The 18,922-nt window shown below is 41.1% G+C and overlaps 1 protein-coding gene across 2 annotated transcripts in view; it reads left to right on the forward strand.

The window, feature by feature from the left end:
* Positions 1 to 18,922, forward strand: part of MAP3K15 (mitogen-activated protein kinase kinase kinase 15) — a 164,132-nt gene that overhangs the window by 121,603 nt on the left and 23,607 nt on the right. For both annotated transcript variants that reach the window (XM_034755737.1, XM_034755728.1), the window contains exons 15-20: positions 876 to 1,009; positions 1,999 to 2,126; positions 5,857 to 5,987; positions 6,275 to 6,380; positions 13,215 to 13,372; positions 15,291 to 15,474. In XM_034755737.1, coding sequence (XP_034611628.1) covers positions 876 to 1,009; positions 1,999 to 2,126; positions 5,857 to 5,987; positions 6,275 to 6,380; positions 13,215 to 13,372; positions 15,291 to 15,474 — 841 coding nt within the window. The remainder of the gene's footprint in view (positions 1 to 875; positions 1,010 to 1,998; positions 2,127 to 5,856; positions 5,988 to 6,274; positions 6,381 to 13,214; positions 13,373 to 15,290; positions 15,475 to 18,922) is intronic.

An 18,922-nucleotide genomic window follows, 5' to 3' on the forward strand; every position in this document is an offset into this window, starting at 1 on the left:
AAAGCTTTCAAAATGTCATACACTAATTTCTCACTCTCAAATTTGTATATGAATCAAGACTGCACTGTTTAACCCATCTCTCATAATAGAGGTTCATTTAGTGCCTGTGAATTTGCTTCATGCATCAGTAGGCTTTTTGTCTGCAGAGATCTTTGCAACACGAGTTCTCTGCAATGAGGTCACAGTAGTGGACCAGATCCTCAGATAGTGTAAACCAGTGTAGCACCATTAAAGTCAGTCACCTGCACCGATTTATACTAGCTGAGGATATGACACAGTATGTTCCAACAGAAATGTATACAACTACTTAGTTTTGTATTTTTAATTTCCTTTTAGAAGATCAGCATATTTTTAGGGCTATCAATTAATCTCAGTTAACTCAAGCGATTAACTCAAAACAAATTAACTTGATAAAAAAAATGAATTGCAATTAATTGCATTTTTAATCGCACTGTTAAAAAACAATAATGGAATACCAATTAAAATTTATTATAGATATTTTTGGATGTTTTCTACATTTTTCAAATATACTGACTTCAATTACAACACAGAATACAAATTGTACAGTGCTCACTTTATATTATTGTTTTTGATTATAAATATTTGCACTGTTTGGGCCTGATCCTGCATTCCATATTCAGGCAAAATTCCCTTTGAGTAAATCTATTTAGCAATTATATATCTGGACTCCTGTTAGGGAAGGCCACATTTTATAAAGCAAAAAGTAAATATTTAATGACCAGTAAGTTTTTAAAAATTATGTATGTATAGAACAATATATATTTCATCATTCTTACTAAAACTTATTTGCAATCTGAAAGGTGGCTGCAGTTGTAACTATTTGTGTACCATTACGTATACCTTTCTGCTTTCAGTATGAATATGACTATGATGAGAATGGCGATAGAGTGATATTAGGGAAAGGTACTTATGGAATAGTTTATGCTGGAAGAGATCTTAGCAATCAAGTCCGAATAGCCATCAAGGAAATCCCTGAGAGAGACAGCAGGTGAGTCTTAGGCCTTGTTTACACTACAGGGAAAAGTCTATCTAAGCTATGCAATTTGAGTTATGTGACTAGTGTAACTCAAGTCAACGTAGCTTAGATCTACTTACCGCGGGGTCCACACTATGCGATGTCGATGGGAGACACTCTCCTGTCAACTCCCCTTACTCTTCTTGATCCGGTGGAGTATAGGAATCAACAGGAGAGTGATCTGCAGTCAATTTAGCATGTCTTCACTAGACCCCCTAAATCGATCACCGATGCATCGATCGCTGCATGTCGATCCCCCGGTAAGTGTAGACAAGCCCTCAGTGTAGTAATAAACCTGCATCACCAATGAAAAATGCAGTTTGTTGCTAAGACTTTTTTCCTTTCTAAAATGTATTTATGTATAATGGTTTGTAGTATAATATTCCAATACATGATAATTGAATTAATCTATATAAAATATGGCTTTAATCATTCTGTTTAGGGGCAACTTTAATGTCTTCCTCTTTTCCCAGTACTACCAAACCACCAAAAATATATACTAATTTGATGAAGTCCTTTGTGGGGATCAGGATTTTTTAATTGTTTGAATAAAGAGTCCGACATTCTTATCTAAAATATTCCAGGAAATAAACAGCTTGTTTTCCATGTAGCAATCCAATCATATTTTTATCCTTTTTTGAGAAAGGGTAAACCATTTGAATATGTCAAACATAGAGCTGGAAAACGCTAGGAAGAGATGCATGTAATCTCCCCCCCTCCCCCAGTGCACCTCTATCTTTGTGGGAAGCTTTTCTTGTACTCCATTGCTTTGTGTTTTCTGAAAAGCAAGCCAGTCATGCTGAATTTAAAGTTTAGTGACTAGAAGGTTTTGGGGGACTTGGATGAAACCACTAAACTCATTTTATTTGTAAACCTGGATTTAAAACTAGGTCTCCAAAGATGTTAGTCAAGTATATTTACATGCATCTTCAACTGTTCCTCAATTTACTACTTCTTGATAGGTATTCTCAGCCATTGCATGAAGAGATAGCGCTGCATAAATATCTAAAGCATCGGAATATTGTCCAGTACCTTGGTTCTGTCTCTGAAGATGGATACATTAAAATCTTTATGGAGCAGGTGCCAGGAGGTTTGTATCATTCTGGACTGGGATTTTCAAAGGCATCTAAGGGTATTGGGAATCCAACTTCTGGGAACAGTCAATAAGAGTGGGGCACTTAAATGCTTTAGGAACTTCACTAAATCCCAGAACTAATGCGTTGCTACACTGTAGGTGTCCTTCCTGTTGAGAAGTTAATTGCTAGTGGCATTTTTCTGTTTATAAGCAGATTCTCTGTAAGTGAACAATAGATATGAAGTGGTACAGTTCTCGAAATCCTGTGAAATCCCTTTCTATAATAATTACACACACACAAACTATGTTAAAAGAATATTAGTAAGGTTACAAAGTAGAGCACTCAGAAATTAAGAAATGCCAGAAGTAAGGTTGTTTCCCCTTTGGCCCAAGCAGTTAGCCAGTATTCGGGGCGTTGCTGTTAGGAGGAGGACTTGATGATACAAGTCAGTTATTTCTTTAGTGCAATTCTAATGTACACAAATTCCAGTTTCCATGAACAAAGTAGAGACAAATAACAGAACGCAGTTTCCTTACTCATAATTTCCAAGTCCAACCCCTCCACTTGATTCTGTGCCTCAGCGAGCTTTGTCTCAGGATCTTGCTCATGACTCTTCTCTCTGTCTTCTGGCTTTCTCCCTTTGGCTTTCTGCCTCTCATGCACACACTGCTCATCAAACAATAATCTAGCTTCTGTGTGTGCAGCCAAGGAACCCCTCAGATCAGATGGCTTAGCTTCTGATCAGATTTTGGCATGAGGCTTTGGGTGGCGGCTTCTGTTGTTTCCAGCTATCTCATTACATACAGAGGCTTAGTTGCTCCTTTCATTTAGACTGAAAAAAGAATGCTCACTGCATCCATTGGTTTTAACTGTGTCTGGGGGTATTTTTCTTCAGAAGACCACCGCCTCACTCAGTGAACAGAATGGACATTGCTCACTTAATGAACTGCTGTTCAATATTTGTTATATCCTCACTGTTCAATGTGTGGTTCCAGGCCTAATTTACTGCACACAATTGCTCTAAAGACAGAATTATTAATTTAATCATGGGCTTTTCTATGGCACTCATCACTATATTATCTGAGTGCATCACAAATGTTAATGAATTTGTTTTCACAATGCCTCAGTAAGATAAGAGAGTATTATTATACCCATTTTACAGATGGGAACTTAATGGCACAGAGACATTAGTTTATATTTTTTACCTTAATGTTGGATGCCCAATTTGAGACAGATGGGTCCTGATTTTTCAGAATACTTAGCATTAGTTAGCACTTCATATGTTCAAAGCACGGCTCCTATTGACATCAGTTGCTACTATGAGTGCTCGGCATTTCTGTAAATCAGACCCTCAGTCATCATGTAGGGCACCCAAAAATGACGAAAACACAATTAATGCCCACTCATGAAAAGTTTGGGTTAAATGTCTTGCCTAGCACCACGTAAAGAACTCTGTGTCACAGGCAGGGATAGAATCCAGTTCTCCAGAGCATCATTCAACTGCCTTAACCACAAGATCACCCTTTCTCTTCCTGCAATCGCCTGCTTCATTTACTACACCCTTCCAAATTCTGCAACAAATGAGACGGGGCGCCTGTAGACTACAGCTTCTTTCACTACACAACCCTGATTCATCACCAGAGCAAGTCCAGCCTGTGCACTGAATGAGGCAGGGATCCTGGGGGAAAAATATTATGTGATCAGGTAATTAAAGACTGTTTTATAATGCGCACACACACACAAGGGGACCATCTTAATTCTGGCATTTCCTAACTTTTGTGTGCTTAATAATAATGTTTTTTTTCCCCCTGTGTGTATAATTGCCTAGGTTTTTAAAAATGGAAACTGAAAAAACAGAAGTTCCATCTGTGGCATCATATTGATACTCACATAGTTCATTAGCATGGCTCTAACTTTTAGAAGAGAGGCTGAGGGAACTGGGGTTATGTAGTCTGCAGAAAAGAAGAGTGGGGGGGGAATTTGATAGCAGCTTTCAACTACCTGAAGGGGGGTTCCAAAGAGCATGAGCGAGGCTGTTCTCAGCGGTGGCAGATGACAGAACAAGGAGCTTCTAATGGGAAGGGGAGCAGTGGGGGCAAAATACCTAAATGATTCCAAGACTGAGTTTGATAAGTTTTTGGAGGGGTTGGTATGATGAGACTGCCTACAATGGCATGTAGCTGATCTGCGATTCTAGCAGCAAATATCTCCAATGGCTGGTGATGGGACATTAGATGGAGAGGGCTCTGCGTTACTTCAGAGAATTCTTTCCCAAGTGTCTGGCTGGTGGGTCTTAGGGTCTAACTTGCTGCCGTATTTGGGTCAGGAATTTTCCCCTGGGTCAGATTAGTAGAGACTCTGGAGTTTTTTTGCCTTCCTCTGCAGCATGGGATCGCATGCAGAGTGTGCCCCACCCTCGCTCTGCCTCTTCCTGCCCCTGAACCCCCTTTTACCCCCACAGCGCCTCCTGTCTGCCCTGAACAGCTGAGCCCACACTATTTTTTTGTGTGGGTGCTCCAGCCCCAGAGCATCCATGAAGTCGGCGCCTATGCTGCCATGCTAACATAATGGTACATGTTTGTGCTAAATTCATCCCAGCATCTCCAGTCACTGTCCTGCCCCTGGACAGTACCAGCTGCTGTTGCTTACCTGGTGCTTTATTCTGTCCACGCACTCCTCCTCCCATATATGTTGGAGTGCACTCTGAATAGCTGCTGGAGACAGGACATGACTGCACTAACATTTACATTTCTTCACCACCAGCTGGCCTAAAAGGGACAGCTATTTAGAAAACCTGTGGTTCAATTCTGTCAGGAAACTTCCAACTCAGAAAGCTGTTAGCATGGATTGAAAACTCTCTCAACTAAGTTTGATAGAACTTAAGTAGAGCCCATTGTAAATTCTGTGTCTGACTTGTCATAAGCAGAAACTGTTGCAGAAAATACTGCTATGTGAGCAAAGAACTTGGTCTGTTTAAAAAGATTAAATCTGGTTCATTATCTCCACTAAGTAGGAGAAATAACAGCAACCCATCTTCCAATCTGAGTGTATGAGGCCTCCAGCCCCTGGTTTTCTTTTTGTATGAGGCCTCCAGCCCCTGGTCTTCTTTCCTGTACCTCCATCTATTCCCAGGAGTCAAGGCTATATTAACAAATCAAAGGGAGGTGGGTTTAGACTGCTTTACTGTCAGAGTAGATCACCTTCTCTTAACTTACATAGTTTATCATATTTCATGTGACATACTATGACATTCACCCAAGTCCATGCTGTTTTTCATTAAGTGCCAGAGTGTGGCTGACCCTAACGTGCACACCTAAGGGTTTAAAGGGGAGTGAGACCAGTCCTACCTGACGTACAACTTCTCACATCATGGTTTAAGAATTGGGTTGTGCATTAGTTACTTCCTGCCCCTTTCAATCAAACAGGTGGTGGAGATGGGTAGGAAATGGGTAGACACGTCGCTCTGCGATTCCACTGATGTGCCAGCCAATGGAGCTGAGCTGGCATGAAGTGGGAAATAACCTGCATCCAGTCAAAGGCTGCAATAAATCACTTCTGCCCTGGAGGAAGTGGGTGACCAGCAAAGTCTTGGGCTTATCCTGAAGTGTTGTAGCTACACCCCACCACCATCCTCAGGACATTGACCTGAGGTCCACCCTAGCTCTAAATTTATTATTACTGACCTCTAAAAGTTGACCTTGTGACTGTGCTATCCTGACATGTTTTCCTCTTTATCTAACCCAGGAAGCCTCTCTGCTCTTCTAAGATCAAAATGGGGCCCAATGAAAGAACCCACAATAAAATTTTACACCAAGCAGATTCTGGAAGGGCTTAAATATCTCCACGAGAACCTGATTGTACACAGAGATATAAAGGTGAATTTTCTCCAAGTGTTGTATTTTGTACAGTAGAGGTGTGTGTGTGTGTGGGGGGGGGGGGGAATTAATTTCAGTACCTCTTGCAAGATAGTTAATTTTGTTATAAACAGAAGTAGTACTTTTGGTAGGAAGGAGCTTTTAAAAAAACAACAAAACACCACACCGCCCCTGGCAGTTTCCTTTGTAAAAAGTGTTGTTATCATCTTTGTTATCAATCTTGCTGTAATCTTGTTGTCAGCATGTTGGAATCTGTTTACATCTATCTGTCTCTTTCTTGTCTCCAGGGAGATAATGTTCTGGTGAACACATATAGTGGGGTGGTGAAAATTTCTGATTTTGGGACTTCCAAGCGGCTCGCAGGTATCAATCCATGTACTGAGACATTTACAGGTAAGAGGAACCGAACAAATTTCTTAACAGTCTCTCCTTGGGTTGTGGAGGTTTGATGATGTAGTTAGCATTCTTATTTAGGATTCAGTTTTGGATTTCTCACAGATCCAAAGCTCCTGTTAAAGCCACCAAGAGCTTTGGGTCTGCAAAGAAAGAAGGGACTTCTGCTTTGAAGAAAACACAGAAAGTAAATTGGTGTAGGTCGCATGTAGGGATAGGCTTTTTTTCTTCTTTTTAAGGAGCCTATTTAAACTTTCTAATATAAAATCTTAGACCAAAAATGTCTGTGAAAAATTTTATTGCAAAACTTTAAACTCCAGTACCTCACAAAATACCACAAACTACACCATAAGAATCAGTGAGAACCTAATTTTGACTGACAAAGCTTTCAAAACTTATTTTTTTGTAGCTGGATCCTCTAAAGATGTTTTCCCGGTAGTCAGTTAAGTGTGCTGTGTGTGTTTAAACAATAAAATAGTGTTGTGCCAATAACAAATAGTTAAAATGTGAACTAAAGTTGGGCCTACATAATTTCATGTATGTCAGCCTTTGTAAGAAAACCAGAGGAATTAACCACTGCCAGAGTGAGATGACGGAAAAGCTATTTTATCACTGTGAATGAACACATCCTTTAGAAGCTGGAGGCCGTTTTCTGTCTTCACCATATATGACCAATCACGATGTCTATGTAACTTTTTCCAAACTTAAAAAGATTGCTGCCATTTTGCAGGCCAGTAGATAATCTGTACTGTGATTTTTAGGAAACAGATGATAGTTCTAAGGATGAGAAAATATTATCCTTCCTGTTTTTTGCTGTTCAGACTGAGCAAAAAATTGAGTAATTACGTAAGCATATTTTCCTTTTCCTGTCTATAGCTTCTTTGTTACACAGCAAGTTTTCCTTCCCCCTTGACTTTGCAAGCTTTTACTTCCTTTCTTGTGTAAGTGTTCTTTTTGCTTTATGCAAATCAGAATCTGGATAAAACCAACCAGCCTTTTATTTTCAAACAATGTGAGCTCTTTTTTATTGACCATAACAAACAATGGGTCAGCCAGTTTGTCTGTGTTTTATAATTAACTTCTCAAACTAAAGTATTCAACATGAAGACTCATGTCTAATTTATTTCATATTAAAATACAGTTTAGGAAAGTATGCATTCATGAATTACCAAATGAATAAGAGGGATTTTTAACCAAAATTTACTAGTTTTAGTTAAATATTGAAAGAGAAATTAAATCTGTAGAAATAAAGACCAGTAGTATTTCATGTAAAAATTGAAATATTTGAAAAAAAAAGTTGTAATCACTTTAGATATTACAACTCCATTCAGTATCTTTGGGGACCATATGGTATTAAGTTTATGAATGGTTTATGTATCACTTCGGGCCAGTGATTGTATGAAACTCTGGGGAGGGGGAGAGTTAACACAGCTCCTCCAGGAACTAAAAACAGTGAGGGGGTGATTAAAGTAAATCACATAGGTTGTAAACGCCTCCAGAGAGGTACCACCCCCAGAAAGGCTTACATATACTGGTTCGAGATGAGTTTTCCAGATGCCAACAGACTAAGAAAGGGCTTTTGGTATAAAAAGGCTGAGTTGAGCCTTTTTTGATTCAGCAAATGGACAGGACCTTCTCCCCAACCTTTGTGGAAGGGTTGGAATGATTTTGGCTTACTAGGGCCCTATAAGACTGAGGATTGACCTCTGGTGAGTTTTAGCATGTGTATAGGAACTTCTATTGACTTTTATGTATTTTCTCTGTAATGCTTTTACCTTACGGATAAATGTATTTTGCTTTGTGAAGGCTGGTTGATAACTTGTAGACACTGTTGTAGCCCCTGGAGAAAGGTTAATGACAGGTATTGGACCCCAGTCAGAGGGACTGCAAGCCTAAGCCCCTGGTCTGGAGGGACAGAGATGTGAGTCTCTGCCCCAGAGAGGTGACAGCTGGGAGCCTGAAACCTTTAAAAACATGATAAATTTAACAGTCACCAGGACCAGATAGTATTCACCCAAGATTTCTGAAGGAACTCAAATATGAAATTGCAGAACTAAAAACTGTGGAACGTAACATATCACTTAAATCAGCTTCTCCAGCAGATGACTGTAGGATAGCTAATGTGATGCCAATTTTAAAAAAAAGGATCCAGAGGCAATCCTGGCAATCACAAGTTGGTAGACCTAACTTCAATACCAGGAAATTTGCTTGAAACTACCATAAAGAACAGAATTATCAGAAACATAGATGAACATGATTTGTTGGGAAAGAGTCAACACAGCTTTTGTAAAGAAAAATTAAGCTTCATCAATCTATTAGAATTCTTTATGGGGATCAACAAATATGAACAAGGGTGATCCAGTGGATATAGTGTACTTGGACTTGTAAATATGCATATGGCATTTTGCAAACAAATGGTGAATCAATCAACAAAGTATGGAGTGATTTATTTTGAAAGTGTGATGAATGAGGAGAACCCAATGGCGGAATTAAGAACATGTAAACTGAACATGAGCATGACAGATTGCAACCACTTCCTCTGGTATGCAGAGGCACTTGGGAAAATGAAAAAGAAGAAAGCACCTGGGCCAGAAGAAGTAAGAAAGAGAAAAATGCCAGATGAAAAGCTTTGTGGTACCTATTTTGAAACATAAAGGAGATATTTAACACTGCGTACTAAGAAAGGAGTGACATTTACAGGTCAGCTGTCAAAACCTTTGGTTTGAAACTGGACTTTTCTTCTCCTAGGTGAGCTGCCTTCTGAGGCTTGTCAGCCTTAGCAGACAGCTCACCTAGGAGAAAGAACACTCCAGTTTCAAACCAAAGGTCCTGGCCCAGCAAGACTGATTTTAAGGCAGTCTTTATTCACCTTGATGTCGTCATCATGGGGCCTAAGTGGCATTTTATGGAGGTAACTGACACTGTGCCACCAGCTACCCCATCACATCCTGCTGAGATATGTCACCAGTTGGACTGCTTGCTGACTATTTGCAGCTGCCCTGCATATCTGCAGGATGTTCCCCTATCTGCCATCTGGGGGTGCATGTGGCGGGAGTTGGCCCTACAAGTTTTATCAGATTCCTAAAAAGAAATATCCTTGAAAGTAAAGATGTTGGCTACATTATTTTTTTTAATGGCAACTTTTCCATATGCTTTTTATGGTCAAGAGTCCAAGGAAGCAATTCACTTGCAGAAATATTATGAAATCTGTGTTGTATTGCAAACTGTGTAAAAATCATAAGCTGTCACTTTAAATCGTAAAGGCTTTCCTGATTCTGCTTGCAGGCTAGGATCGTGCAATCTGTGTCTTTCAGCAGTCAGTATGCAAAGAGCCAGCCTAGAGCCCGGTGTATTGTGCCCTTTTGGCTTAGGAAGCAGCCTGCTTTCTCTCTCTTTTTGGTTTTTGTATGTTAAGGTTCCGGATTTTTTAGTAAGAGTGTTACTTGCAATCTTCCAGAGAAAGTATATTCTGTTTTTCTCTAACTTCTCTGTTTGTAAGCTGTAAACCTAACAAAATCCTTCAAGCACCCCAAGTGCATGTGTAGAGTTCTTCTACTGCGAATGGAGAGTTATTTATGTACTGACTGAAAATCCATTAAACATTATAGAGCAACTTTGCAGTATAAAAAAGGGTACAACGTGCATTTGACTTGATGTCCTAGTAAAAGATCACAGTAACTGTTCCAAACTAACTTGCTGCATGTTTTACTACGTTCTTCGATGTTTATTTCAACAATATTACAATCTTTAGCCTCGGTCTTGTAATCAGATATGCACAAACAGATTGATTGCCCTGGGACTCTGTACAGGCATGCAGATCTGTCCATGCAGATCAGATTGCAAGAGCCAAGCCTTATTTTGTTAACAGGTAGAGTTGTAAACGCTTGTGTGTTTTAGCACTGCAATTCAGTATTCCAAGAATAACCATTTTTGTTGTGTTATTCTTGAATTGGTTGCTTGCCAATTTTGTTGTAACACAAGTCAGCTATAAAATGCAAAACCTTAGTGCTATCTAAAACCAAAAAACCCATATACAAACTGCATTTTATACTAAAACATTTTAGCTTTTGCAATCAGCATATAATTGAATTTCTTTCCTGAAGGTAAACCTTTTCATTTAAAAATGTTGTGACTTTTAAAAATTTTGATTTACATTTCCCAAGGTTTTAGTTTTTCATCCTTTTCTTATGATGTTGTTACTTTCCTTTTGACCTCCCTCGCCACTAGCACAACTCTGATGTGTGGTGTTTAGGTATTTGTTTCTAGTGGTATTATGAGACTATTATGTTTTTTCCACCTATAAACAAGCTGATCTTTTGGTTAAGTATAACTTCCTGGAATATATAATTGTTACCAAAATCTCTGAGATGGGCAGCTATTTGAGTAGGGTAAGTAAGCTGCTAATGCCTGTTTGTTTGTTTTTTAATTATTGGTATTATATAATTTTGTAAACCTATTTCTTAACTAACTAATCCAAAATTAATTTATTAACATTCCAGGCAGAGCCTTTTCACTGTTGTCACTAGCGTCTCTTGTGCCCAGAGGAAATTATATAATGCGTGTTCCTCTTTCATTCAAGTTCATAGATCTCTTCATAATGTTTTGTACATGTAATATTTACAAATCTGTTAAGCCTGTTTCTTACTCAATAACTTTTGGTGATTTAAAGTTACTAAGACCCCTCACTGAGTTATGCTTCCTCAATTTATTTCTGCTTGAGCAGCCAACTACACTTATGAAGTTAGTTATGAAGTTAGGGAAGTTTAGCTTTCAGACTTATTTTTCCTTGAAGCAATGAGAATGTGCCTATACTGTATTACAGACCTGGGAACTGAAAATGATACTCTTCCATAGTGGCAAAGAAAACATGCCACCTGAAAAAAAAATCTTTCTTTGCATTAATTTATATCTGATAACAGAAGCGTTCTTTAAAGTGTATGAAACTACGTCTTATCATCATCAGTAATTGTGGATTGTCAAACACATGTTGCAGCCCAGCCCCCCCGCATGGATGGAACTCAGTCCATTATGATTGGATCCAACTGCTGAATCTCACGTGCTTCCTAAGCGTCCTGGGTCTTGATAGTAATGGGTCACTGTTCCTAACTCTGGGTCTCTCACATGCACTCTCAGGTGCAGAACCTGTGTCTGACCCTCCTTGGGCAGCAGGACCTTTCAGTTGGCTGCCTAGACCCTAGAACCAGCACCACAGCCCTCCCAAGCACCCAGTTGCTTAGACATGTTTCCCCTGGCTGTGGGAGCTCTGATTTCCTAGTTAATCCCTTTAGGGACAATGTGGCAGAAAAGCAATGAATACAGGCTTAGCAAAGGAATTTCTTAACCACAGTTACATTTACTCTTAACAAAGCACAACAGAGTTACAGATCCATGGAAAACAACAAATCCCTAAACATAACTTCCTGGTCTGATCTCGTCCCATCTGAAATCTCTAGTTCTGGTCAGCATCCTTTGGCAAGGCAAGCCCCTACCTCCCCCCGGCTTTCTTCCCCTCTCCAGCACAGGCTTCTGGCATCTGGTGTTGGATGGCCCCCTTCTTCAGAGAAGCAGCCTCCATAAGTAAAGTCTCCTGTCTTTAGTCAGATGATCAGGTTGAGAAATTGCATGCTCTCCTAGCTAGGTTTCTCTGTGTGAAGTCCATTCAAAGTCAGAGGTCCTGCTAGTAGAAACCCCATTGCTCCAGCAGGGAAGAGTCATTCAGTGTTAATGGCCCTTGATGGCTCTCTCATTATTAGCCTCTTCAAGGTGCAGGGCCGGCTCCAGGTCCTTCACTCCCTCTCTTCCTCTTTGGCAGCACTTCGGTGGCAGCTCAAAGAGGAAGAGAGGGACTCGCCACCGAATTCCCACCAAAAACCCGGACGTGCCGCCCCAAGCACCTGCTTCTTTGGCTGGTGCCTGGAGCCGGCTCTGTCAAGGTGTCCCACCCTCTAACATGAACACACAGCATCTACAAGACATTTCCTTTGTCAAGATTTCATCACCACCTGGATGTCTGAACCCACCATGGAAATTACAATACAGACCAAAGGTCACAGTGAAGGTTACAATCACTGGTGTTCTCAAAACAAATGGGAATCCCCCAAAATGTGGAGTTCACAATTTGACCCAGATATTCACCCTGTTTGTCTCACATTTCTGCCACTTGCCTCCATGAGGTTGTTTCTTTTGCTTTCTCTTACTCCAGCCCTGATATTTTGTTTGTAATCTAGGACACTTTTCCTCTTTCTGCGAGCCTTATCTCTTTTCCAGATCTCGTCTCTCTAGCCCTACCTCTTTCCATCTCGCTCCCTCTTCAAAATCTCTCATTCAGCTCCTGATCCTCTCCTGCCAGGCCTGACCCTCTCTCCATGGACTAGCTCACTTCATTATTGCTGATGTTCGCCTGCTCTGTGTTCCCACCAGAGGTGGTGAATACAGCAAAAAAGTATTCCCTCAAAGAAAACCTATCAACTAGTTGGCTGCTCTCTGCAGCCCTTTTTATTCACATATCTTTCCAATTCATCATTTGCAGAAATGGAGGTAGGTTTAGCTTAAACAAGGCAAGGGAGAGCTTTCAGATTGTAAAGTAAATATATTTTCTCCCATCTGAAGTCCTCCATGAGGTGGGAAGAACTAAGAGTTTGTACAGAAAAGACATGGGAAAATACAATCTTATGACTCAGTGTTGGTGGTGGAGTTTGACGTAGAGGGCTCACCTTTCAGTATACAAGCCACATTTGAAGTGACAACCTGCAAGGGGTTTAAAGATATGGTGTATCTATTTGATAAGAAAAACAAATATATGACTTGTGTTCTTCCTTTTTTGTCTTGATTCAGGCACTTTGCAGTATATGGCTCCAGAGATTATAGATAAGGGGCCTCGAGGATATGGTGCACCAGCTGATATCTGGTCACTGGGTTGTACTATCATTGAAATGGCAACAGGAAAGCCTCCATTTCATGAGCTGGGGGAGCCACAAGCAGCAATGTTTAAAGTAAGAATTGTTTTATTTGCTGGACAGTTTGTGAAACATGAAGTAGTACCCGTTAATTAAATTTTCATATAGTTAATATTTACAAGTTAAATATTCTGGGCAATTTAGTCTACACTGACATTGTAATTACCTGTTGTTATAGGAGTGGCTCTGCACAGGGTCAAGGTCTAAACTGTGATCTCCTTATGCATGTGAATGATCCAATTTGCTTCAAGATGCATCACTCAGGGAAGTGCTGTGTGCATGGTGCTTTACAAATCAAATAGAGATGGTCCCTCAGACAGGTTAACTGAAGTGCAAAGAGACCAGGTGGCCTGCCGGTCACATAGTGAGTAGTTGCAGAGCTTAGAACAACTGTATACCTATGTATTTGCTGTTTGGAAACTTACACTGTTCAGGAAATATTAAGTCTGGCTTTTAAAGGCATAGTTTTGGATGTGCATGGAGACGTAACTTGAAAGTGGTTAATGCATTGGCATTTTATACCCTGCACTACAGTTCAAATACAGGCTCTACTGTTCAGCATTTTGGCTTCAGCCTGCATTGCGAGTAGGCCTTACTGGATCTCACAAAGCTAAATTGCTATTGTAAATGTATAATAGTGCCACAGTGCCTTAATACAGTTATCTAATGTGTTTATTCAGACAACTCTTTATTTTAGCAAGCTGCTGCCACTTGTTTAACCACTTAGCTACTATCTGCCTTGTTGCCAGCATAATTTTCCGGCTCCTGCTACTTGTTCTCCAGAGTCTATTTTACATAAATATGTCAAGGCTGAAAAGAATAATTTTTCCAGATTTGTACGGCATGTGCAGAATGAGTGGCACAACTGTCTTAAAGGGTACGGCTACACTGCAAAGAAAACCCCCTGCAGCAATGAGTCTCCGAACTTGGGTCAGCTGCTCCCGTCTCGCGCTGTGGGGCTAAAATAGCAGTGTGGACGTTCAAACTCCGGCTTCAGACCTGGCAAGGGGGTTAAGGCTCAAGCTCAGGGTTCTGCCTTCACTTGAATGTCCGCATTGCTGTTTTTAGCCCTGCTCGAGACTCGCTGCTGTGGGTTGCTTGGTTTGTGTGCGTAGACATACCCAAAAATAGTTCTGTAAAATCAGCCCTGGGGATTAAAAATGGGTAGCTCAAGCTGATGCACCAGAGGACAATATCAAGTTACTATCCAGTGATGTTTTTAAATAAATAAATTTCTGTCCAATCACATTATCCAAGTGTGGGATTACGTTAACCCTTTGAATATTGCGTAATTTCCAGTTGGCTGCCATTGAAGGGCTAAGAAAGACATGGGTCTCAGCACTGGGTATAATGAGTGCGTCTGGCAGCCAGGGGCTGGGTGTTCGCGCTTGTGCTGAGAGTGAGCACTGGGTAGTTTGGCACCTGCAAAGCAGGACAGGTCTGGGCACCAGACAGAGGGAATGGGCTATGAAGGGACTCAGCATTAGGGCTGGAAGTTGGTTTTGGTGTTTGGGGAGAAGTGTGCTGAGCCCGCTCAGTAACTGGGAAGGAGGCGCTGGCTAGCATATGGAATAGAAGGGCTTGGCGGCTAGTAGGGAGAATAGAGTCTGGAGCACTTGTGGTGGGTATGGTCAGACCCAGGGGTTGCACGAGGCTTAGATAGTTGGTTATGTCCATTTCTTGACATTTGAGTTGGGCCACTGTAACCAGTTAGGATACACATCTGCAGGGTTAAACATTTGCAGTAGAAATACAGTCAGATCCCCTACTGGCATAAATGGAGCCCCGTTGATGTTCCACTGACTTCAATGGACTTCTGCATTGCAGCTGTCAAACCCTCCACTTGCTGTCAATGGAGCTATGCCAGTTTACACCAAGCGAGGAGCTAGCTAGTGGCCCTTTTGCAGTTATTCGTTTGAGGCCAAATAATTTTCTGTCCGTATTTTACTTACAGGTTGGGATGTTTAAAATTCATCCTGAAATCCCAGAATCACTATCTGCTGAAGCAAAGGCCTTTATTTTGCTCTGCTTTGAACCTGATCCGAATAAGCGTGTCACAGCATCTGATTTACTCAAAGACCTCTTCTTAAAACAGGTGAACAAGGGCAAGAAAAACAGAATTGCGTTCAAGCCATTAGGTAAGGAATTATCAGCCAAGTACAAGTCAACATCATTAAGTGTTACATAAAAAGATTTGAATCATTAGCCAATTCCTCTCTGTTATTCAGGATGTTGAACATACCAAGAAATCAACTAGAGTTAAACTGTAGAAAGTACCTTGTAGTTTATATTTATATCTTGTTTTGGCTTGTTAAAATCTCCCCACTGGCCAAATGTATAAACCATTTATAATAAAATTAAAAGTTCATTCGGTCAAGATTTTCACAAGTTACTTAAATTTTTGGGTGCCCACCAAGTGTCACCTCAAAGAGGTCTGATTTTCAGAAGATTGGTGCTCAGCACTTTCTGAAAATCAGGTGTGTCAGGTTGGGAACCCAAATTTTAAGATACCCAAAAGCACTAATCAGTTTTAAAAATCTTGGCCAAGCATCTTGATGTTTTGTGTTCAATTTATACATATTGGACAGGATTTTCAAACGTTGGTGCTGTCACTGTGCCTCAGTGGTTCACAGAATACCAGATTCGGGAAAAACTGCTGAGAAATAGGGGCAGACTCACCCCACACTGGTGGTTATTCTATCATTAGATATACCAAGCCAATAACAAAAGTAAACTTTTTGTTCCCCAGTGTGGTGGGACAGAAGTCAAAAATGCAGTCTCCATAGGCATTCCAGCCCTTATTTCACCACCCAGACACTAGACTTAATGATGAGTTGTTATTGAAAGCCAATTTAATGAAACAAAGGGGTCTTCTGGTCTCAAGAGATTAGGCACACAGCCAGGTCAATATATAACTTTATATATTTACTCAATAATCATGCTGCTGCCAATCCTTTAGGAACTAAAATCTAAAGGTTTGTTAATAAGAAAAGAAGAAGAAGACGACTTAAAATGGTTAATAGATCATATACATAGCCATTGCAAAGTTCTTATAGCAGGTTTGTAGCAGTGATGTTATAGACTGCTAGCTTGTAAAGTCTCTCTGGTAACTTACAAAAGATTGGAAGGTCCTCATCCATAGTCAATATGCTCCTTTTAGTTGTAAATCCATAGTCCGGAGAATCAGAGCAGGAAAAAGGCAACATGGAAATATTTCAGGGGTCTTTTATATCCTCTGCCATCTGCTTAGAATTTTACTATTCCAAACAAATCTCACAGCACAGTTTGTGGAAAATTACTGGCACAAGATGGAGTCCATGGTCACGTGAGTATGTCACATGTCCTTACATGGCTTGATGACTCCAAGGGGTAGCCATTGGCCCCATTGAGACAGCGATGTCAGCAGGACGAGCCATCTGGGCAGAATGAGTTTTTTCTGTGGCCCATTGTGAGAGTGAAGTATCCTTAATGGGCAGCCAAGCTTGAAAAGTCCCTTCACAATGTGTTAGCTAGATTGGATGTAAATTACCTTGTGGGCAGTAGCATAGCTAGCGGGGTTCAGGGGAAGCGTCTGCTTCCCCTGACACCACATTCCCCAAAAGTGGCACTCCGGCCGGCCGGCAGAACGGGGCGGCGGGCTGGCCGGCTCCCGGTGCTCCGGCCGGCCGGTGGAACGGGGCGGCTGGCTGGCCGGCTCCCGGCGCTCTGGCCGGGGCTCTGGCCCTGAGAGCATTGCTGGGGGTCTCAGTGCCCCAGACAGCGCTCTGGATGGGGAAGCGGGGCGGCCCTGCGAATGCGCAGCTCCATCTTTCGGTGGCATTTCGGCGCATGCGCAGGGCCGCCGAAATGTCACCGAAGGACCGGCGCCTTTTTTTCGCTGCCGCTCCTCCTCGGCTGCAACCCTGGCTATGCCACTGCATGTGGGTGTTACCCCAGGAAGAAATACAATGGTGATACCAGTACATAACCAATATTCATGACTTCAGCTACAAAAATGATGCATGTTTCAGAGTGGTAGCCATGTTAGTCTGTATCAGCAAAAAGAACGAGGAGTGCTTGTGGCACCTTAGAGACTAACAAATTTATTTAAATAAATTTAAATTAAATTTAAATATGCTTAAATAAATTTGTTAGTCTCTAAGGTGCCACAAGTACTCCTAAAAATGATACATGTATATAAACAGGATAATCATCTTTAGCAAATCATAACTTTTCCATTGATACCTTACATATTTTGTACAAGTTTTGTTGCAATTGTCTAACAGTGGCAATATTCATGATAAACATGGTCATATTTCAATCATACAACATCACAAGTGCCCAATGTGGAGTATCAATATTTTGGCACCAATTGGCCTAATTTTCCAGTTACTGCTGTTTTTACTGAAAATCTGGCCACTTTGTTAGCAGGATGAATAGTGAGCCTGAACTTTGTCCTGCTGAAGAGCCCCATTCATATCTGAGTATCAGAGGGATAGCCGTGTTAGTCTGGATCTGTAAAAAGCAACAAAGAGTCCTGTGGCACCTGATAGACTAACAGACATATTGGAGCATAAGCTTTCATGGGTGAGTGAATACCCATGAAAGCTTATGCTCCAATACGTCTGTTAGTCTATAAGGTGCCACAGGACTCTTTGTTGCATTCGTATCTGAGAAAACTACCCATACAAATATCACAGAATGCAAACTGGAAACGTTCTTTTCTTCCTCAGCTCACCTGTTCTCATCCTCCTACCAACCCCACCCCAAGAAAGTTCTGCAGGTGCCTTCTTCCCACATTAGGAACTGCTCCATGACAAGCAACCTTTCTTCCTTTCTTTTTGCTGCAAGCGGCGGTTCCTTGTCTGACCAATATTGGGTGGCCCCAGCTCTCCCTCATATGACCACAGGCAACTTCCTGATGTGGCAAGTGGAGGTGGGCCTACCTAGTAAACACAGGACTGTGAAGAGCCACAAGTTGACATGTGTTTTTATTTTGGTGGCAATTTAAACTCCTATTTGAAGATTAACTATGTCCTAATGAGTATGCCAGAATTTTACACCTTCCAAAATATCAACAGTTTGCGATGGTGGAGACAAACACTCAGAAACTTTAAAAAGTAACAGAGGGTCCTGTGGCACCTTTAAGACTAACAGAAGTCTTAAAGGTGCCACAGGACCCTCTGTTACTTTTTACAGATTCAGACTAACACGGCTACCCCTCTGATACTTGACACTCAGAAACTTGTCTCCCAGCCTAAATATGTACTCCCAGCCTGCAACACCCCTCCTGCATCGTACTCTAGTAAATAGGCCTGTAGGGAAGTAGTGGGCACCCAACTACTCATTTATTTTGTTCTCGCTTCTGGATGAAATGGGAGGGATTGTAGGAGGCTTCTTGGCTTGTCCTGAAGGAGATAACAGAAGGCAGGGGATGCAAGAGAGGCAGATCGCTAGGAGGCCAATGAGAGCTCAAATCTTGGTCCCATAGTCGTGGCCTTGGAGGGATAATTGGATGCACCTGGTGTTAGTATGTCATAGGAGGAAAATATTAATTAGCTAAAAATGCTGATTCTTTATATTCACAATGACCAAACCCGCAGAATT

Source organism: Trachemys scripta, chromosome 1 (genome assembly GCF_013100865.1).
Source record: "Trachemys scripta elegans isolate TJP31775 chromosome 1, CAS_Tse_1.0, whole genome shotgun sequence".
Taxonomy (NCBI): Eukaryota; Metazoa; Chordata; order Testudines; family Emydidae; genus Trachemys; species Trachemys scripta.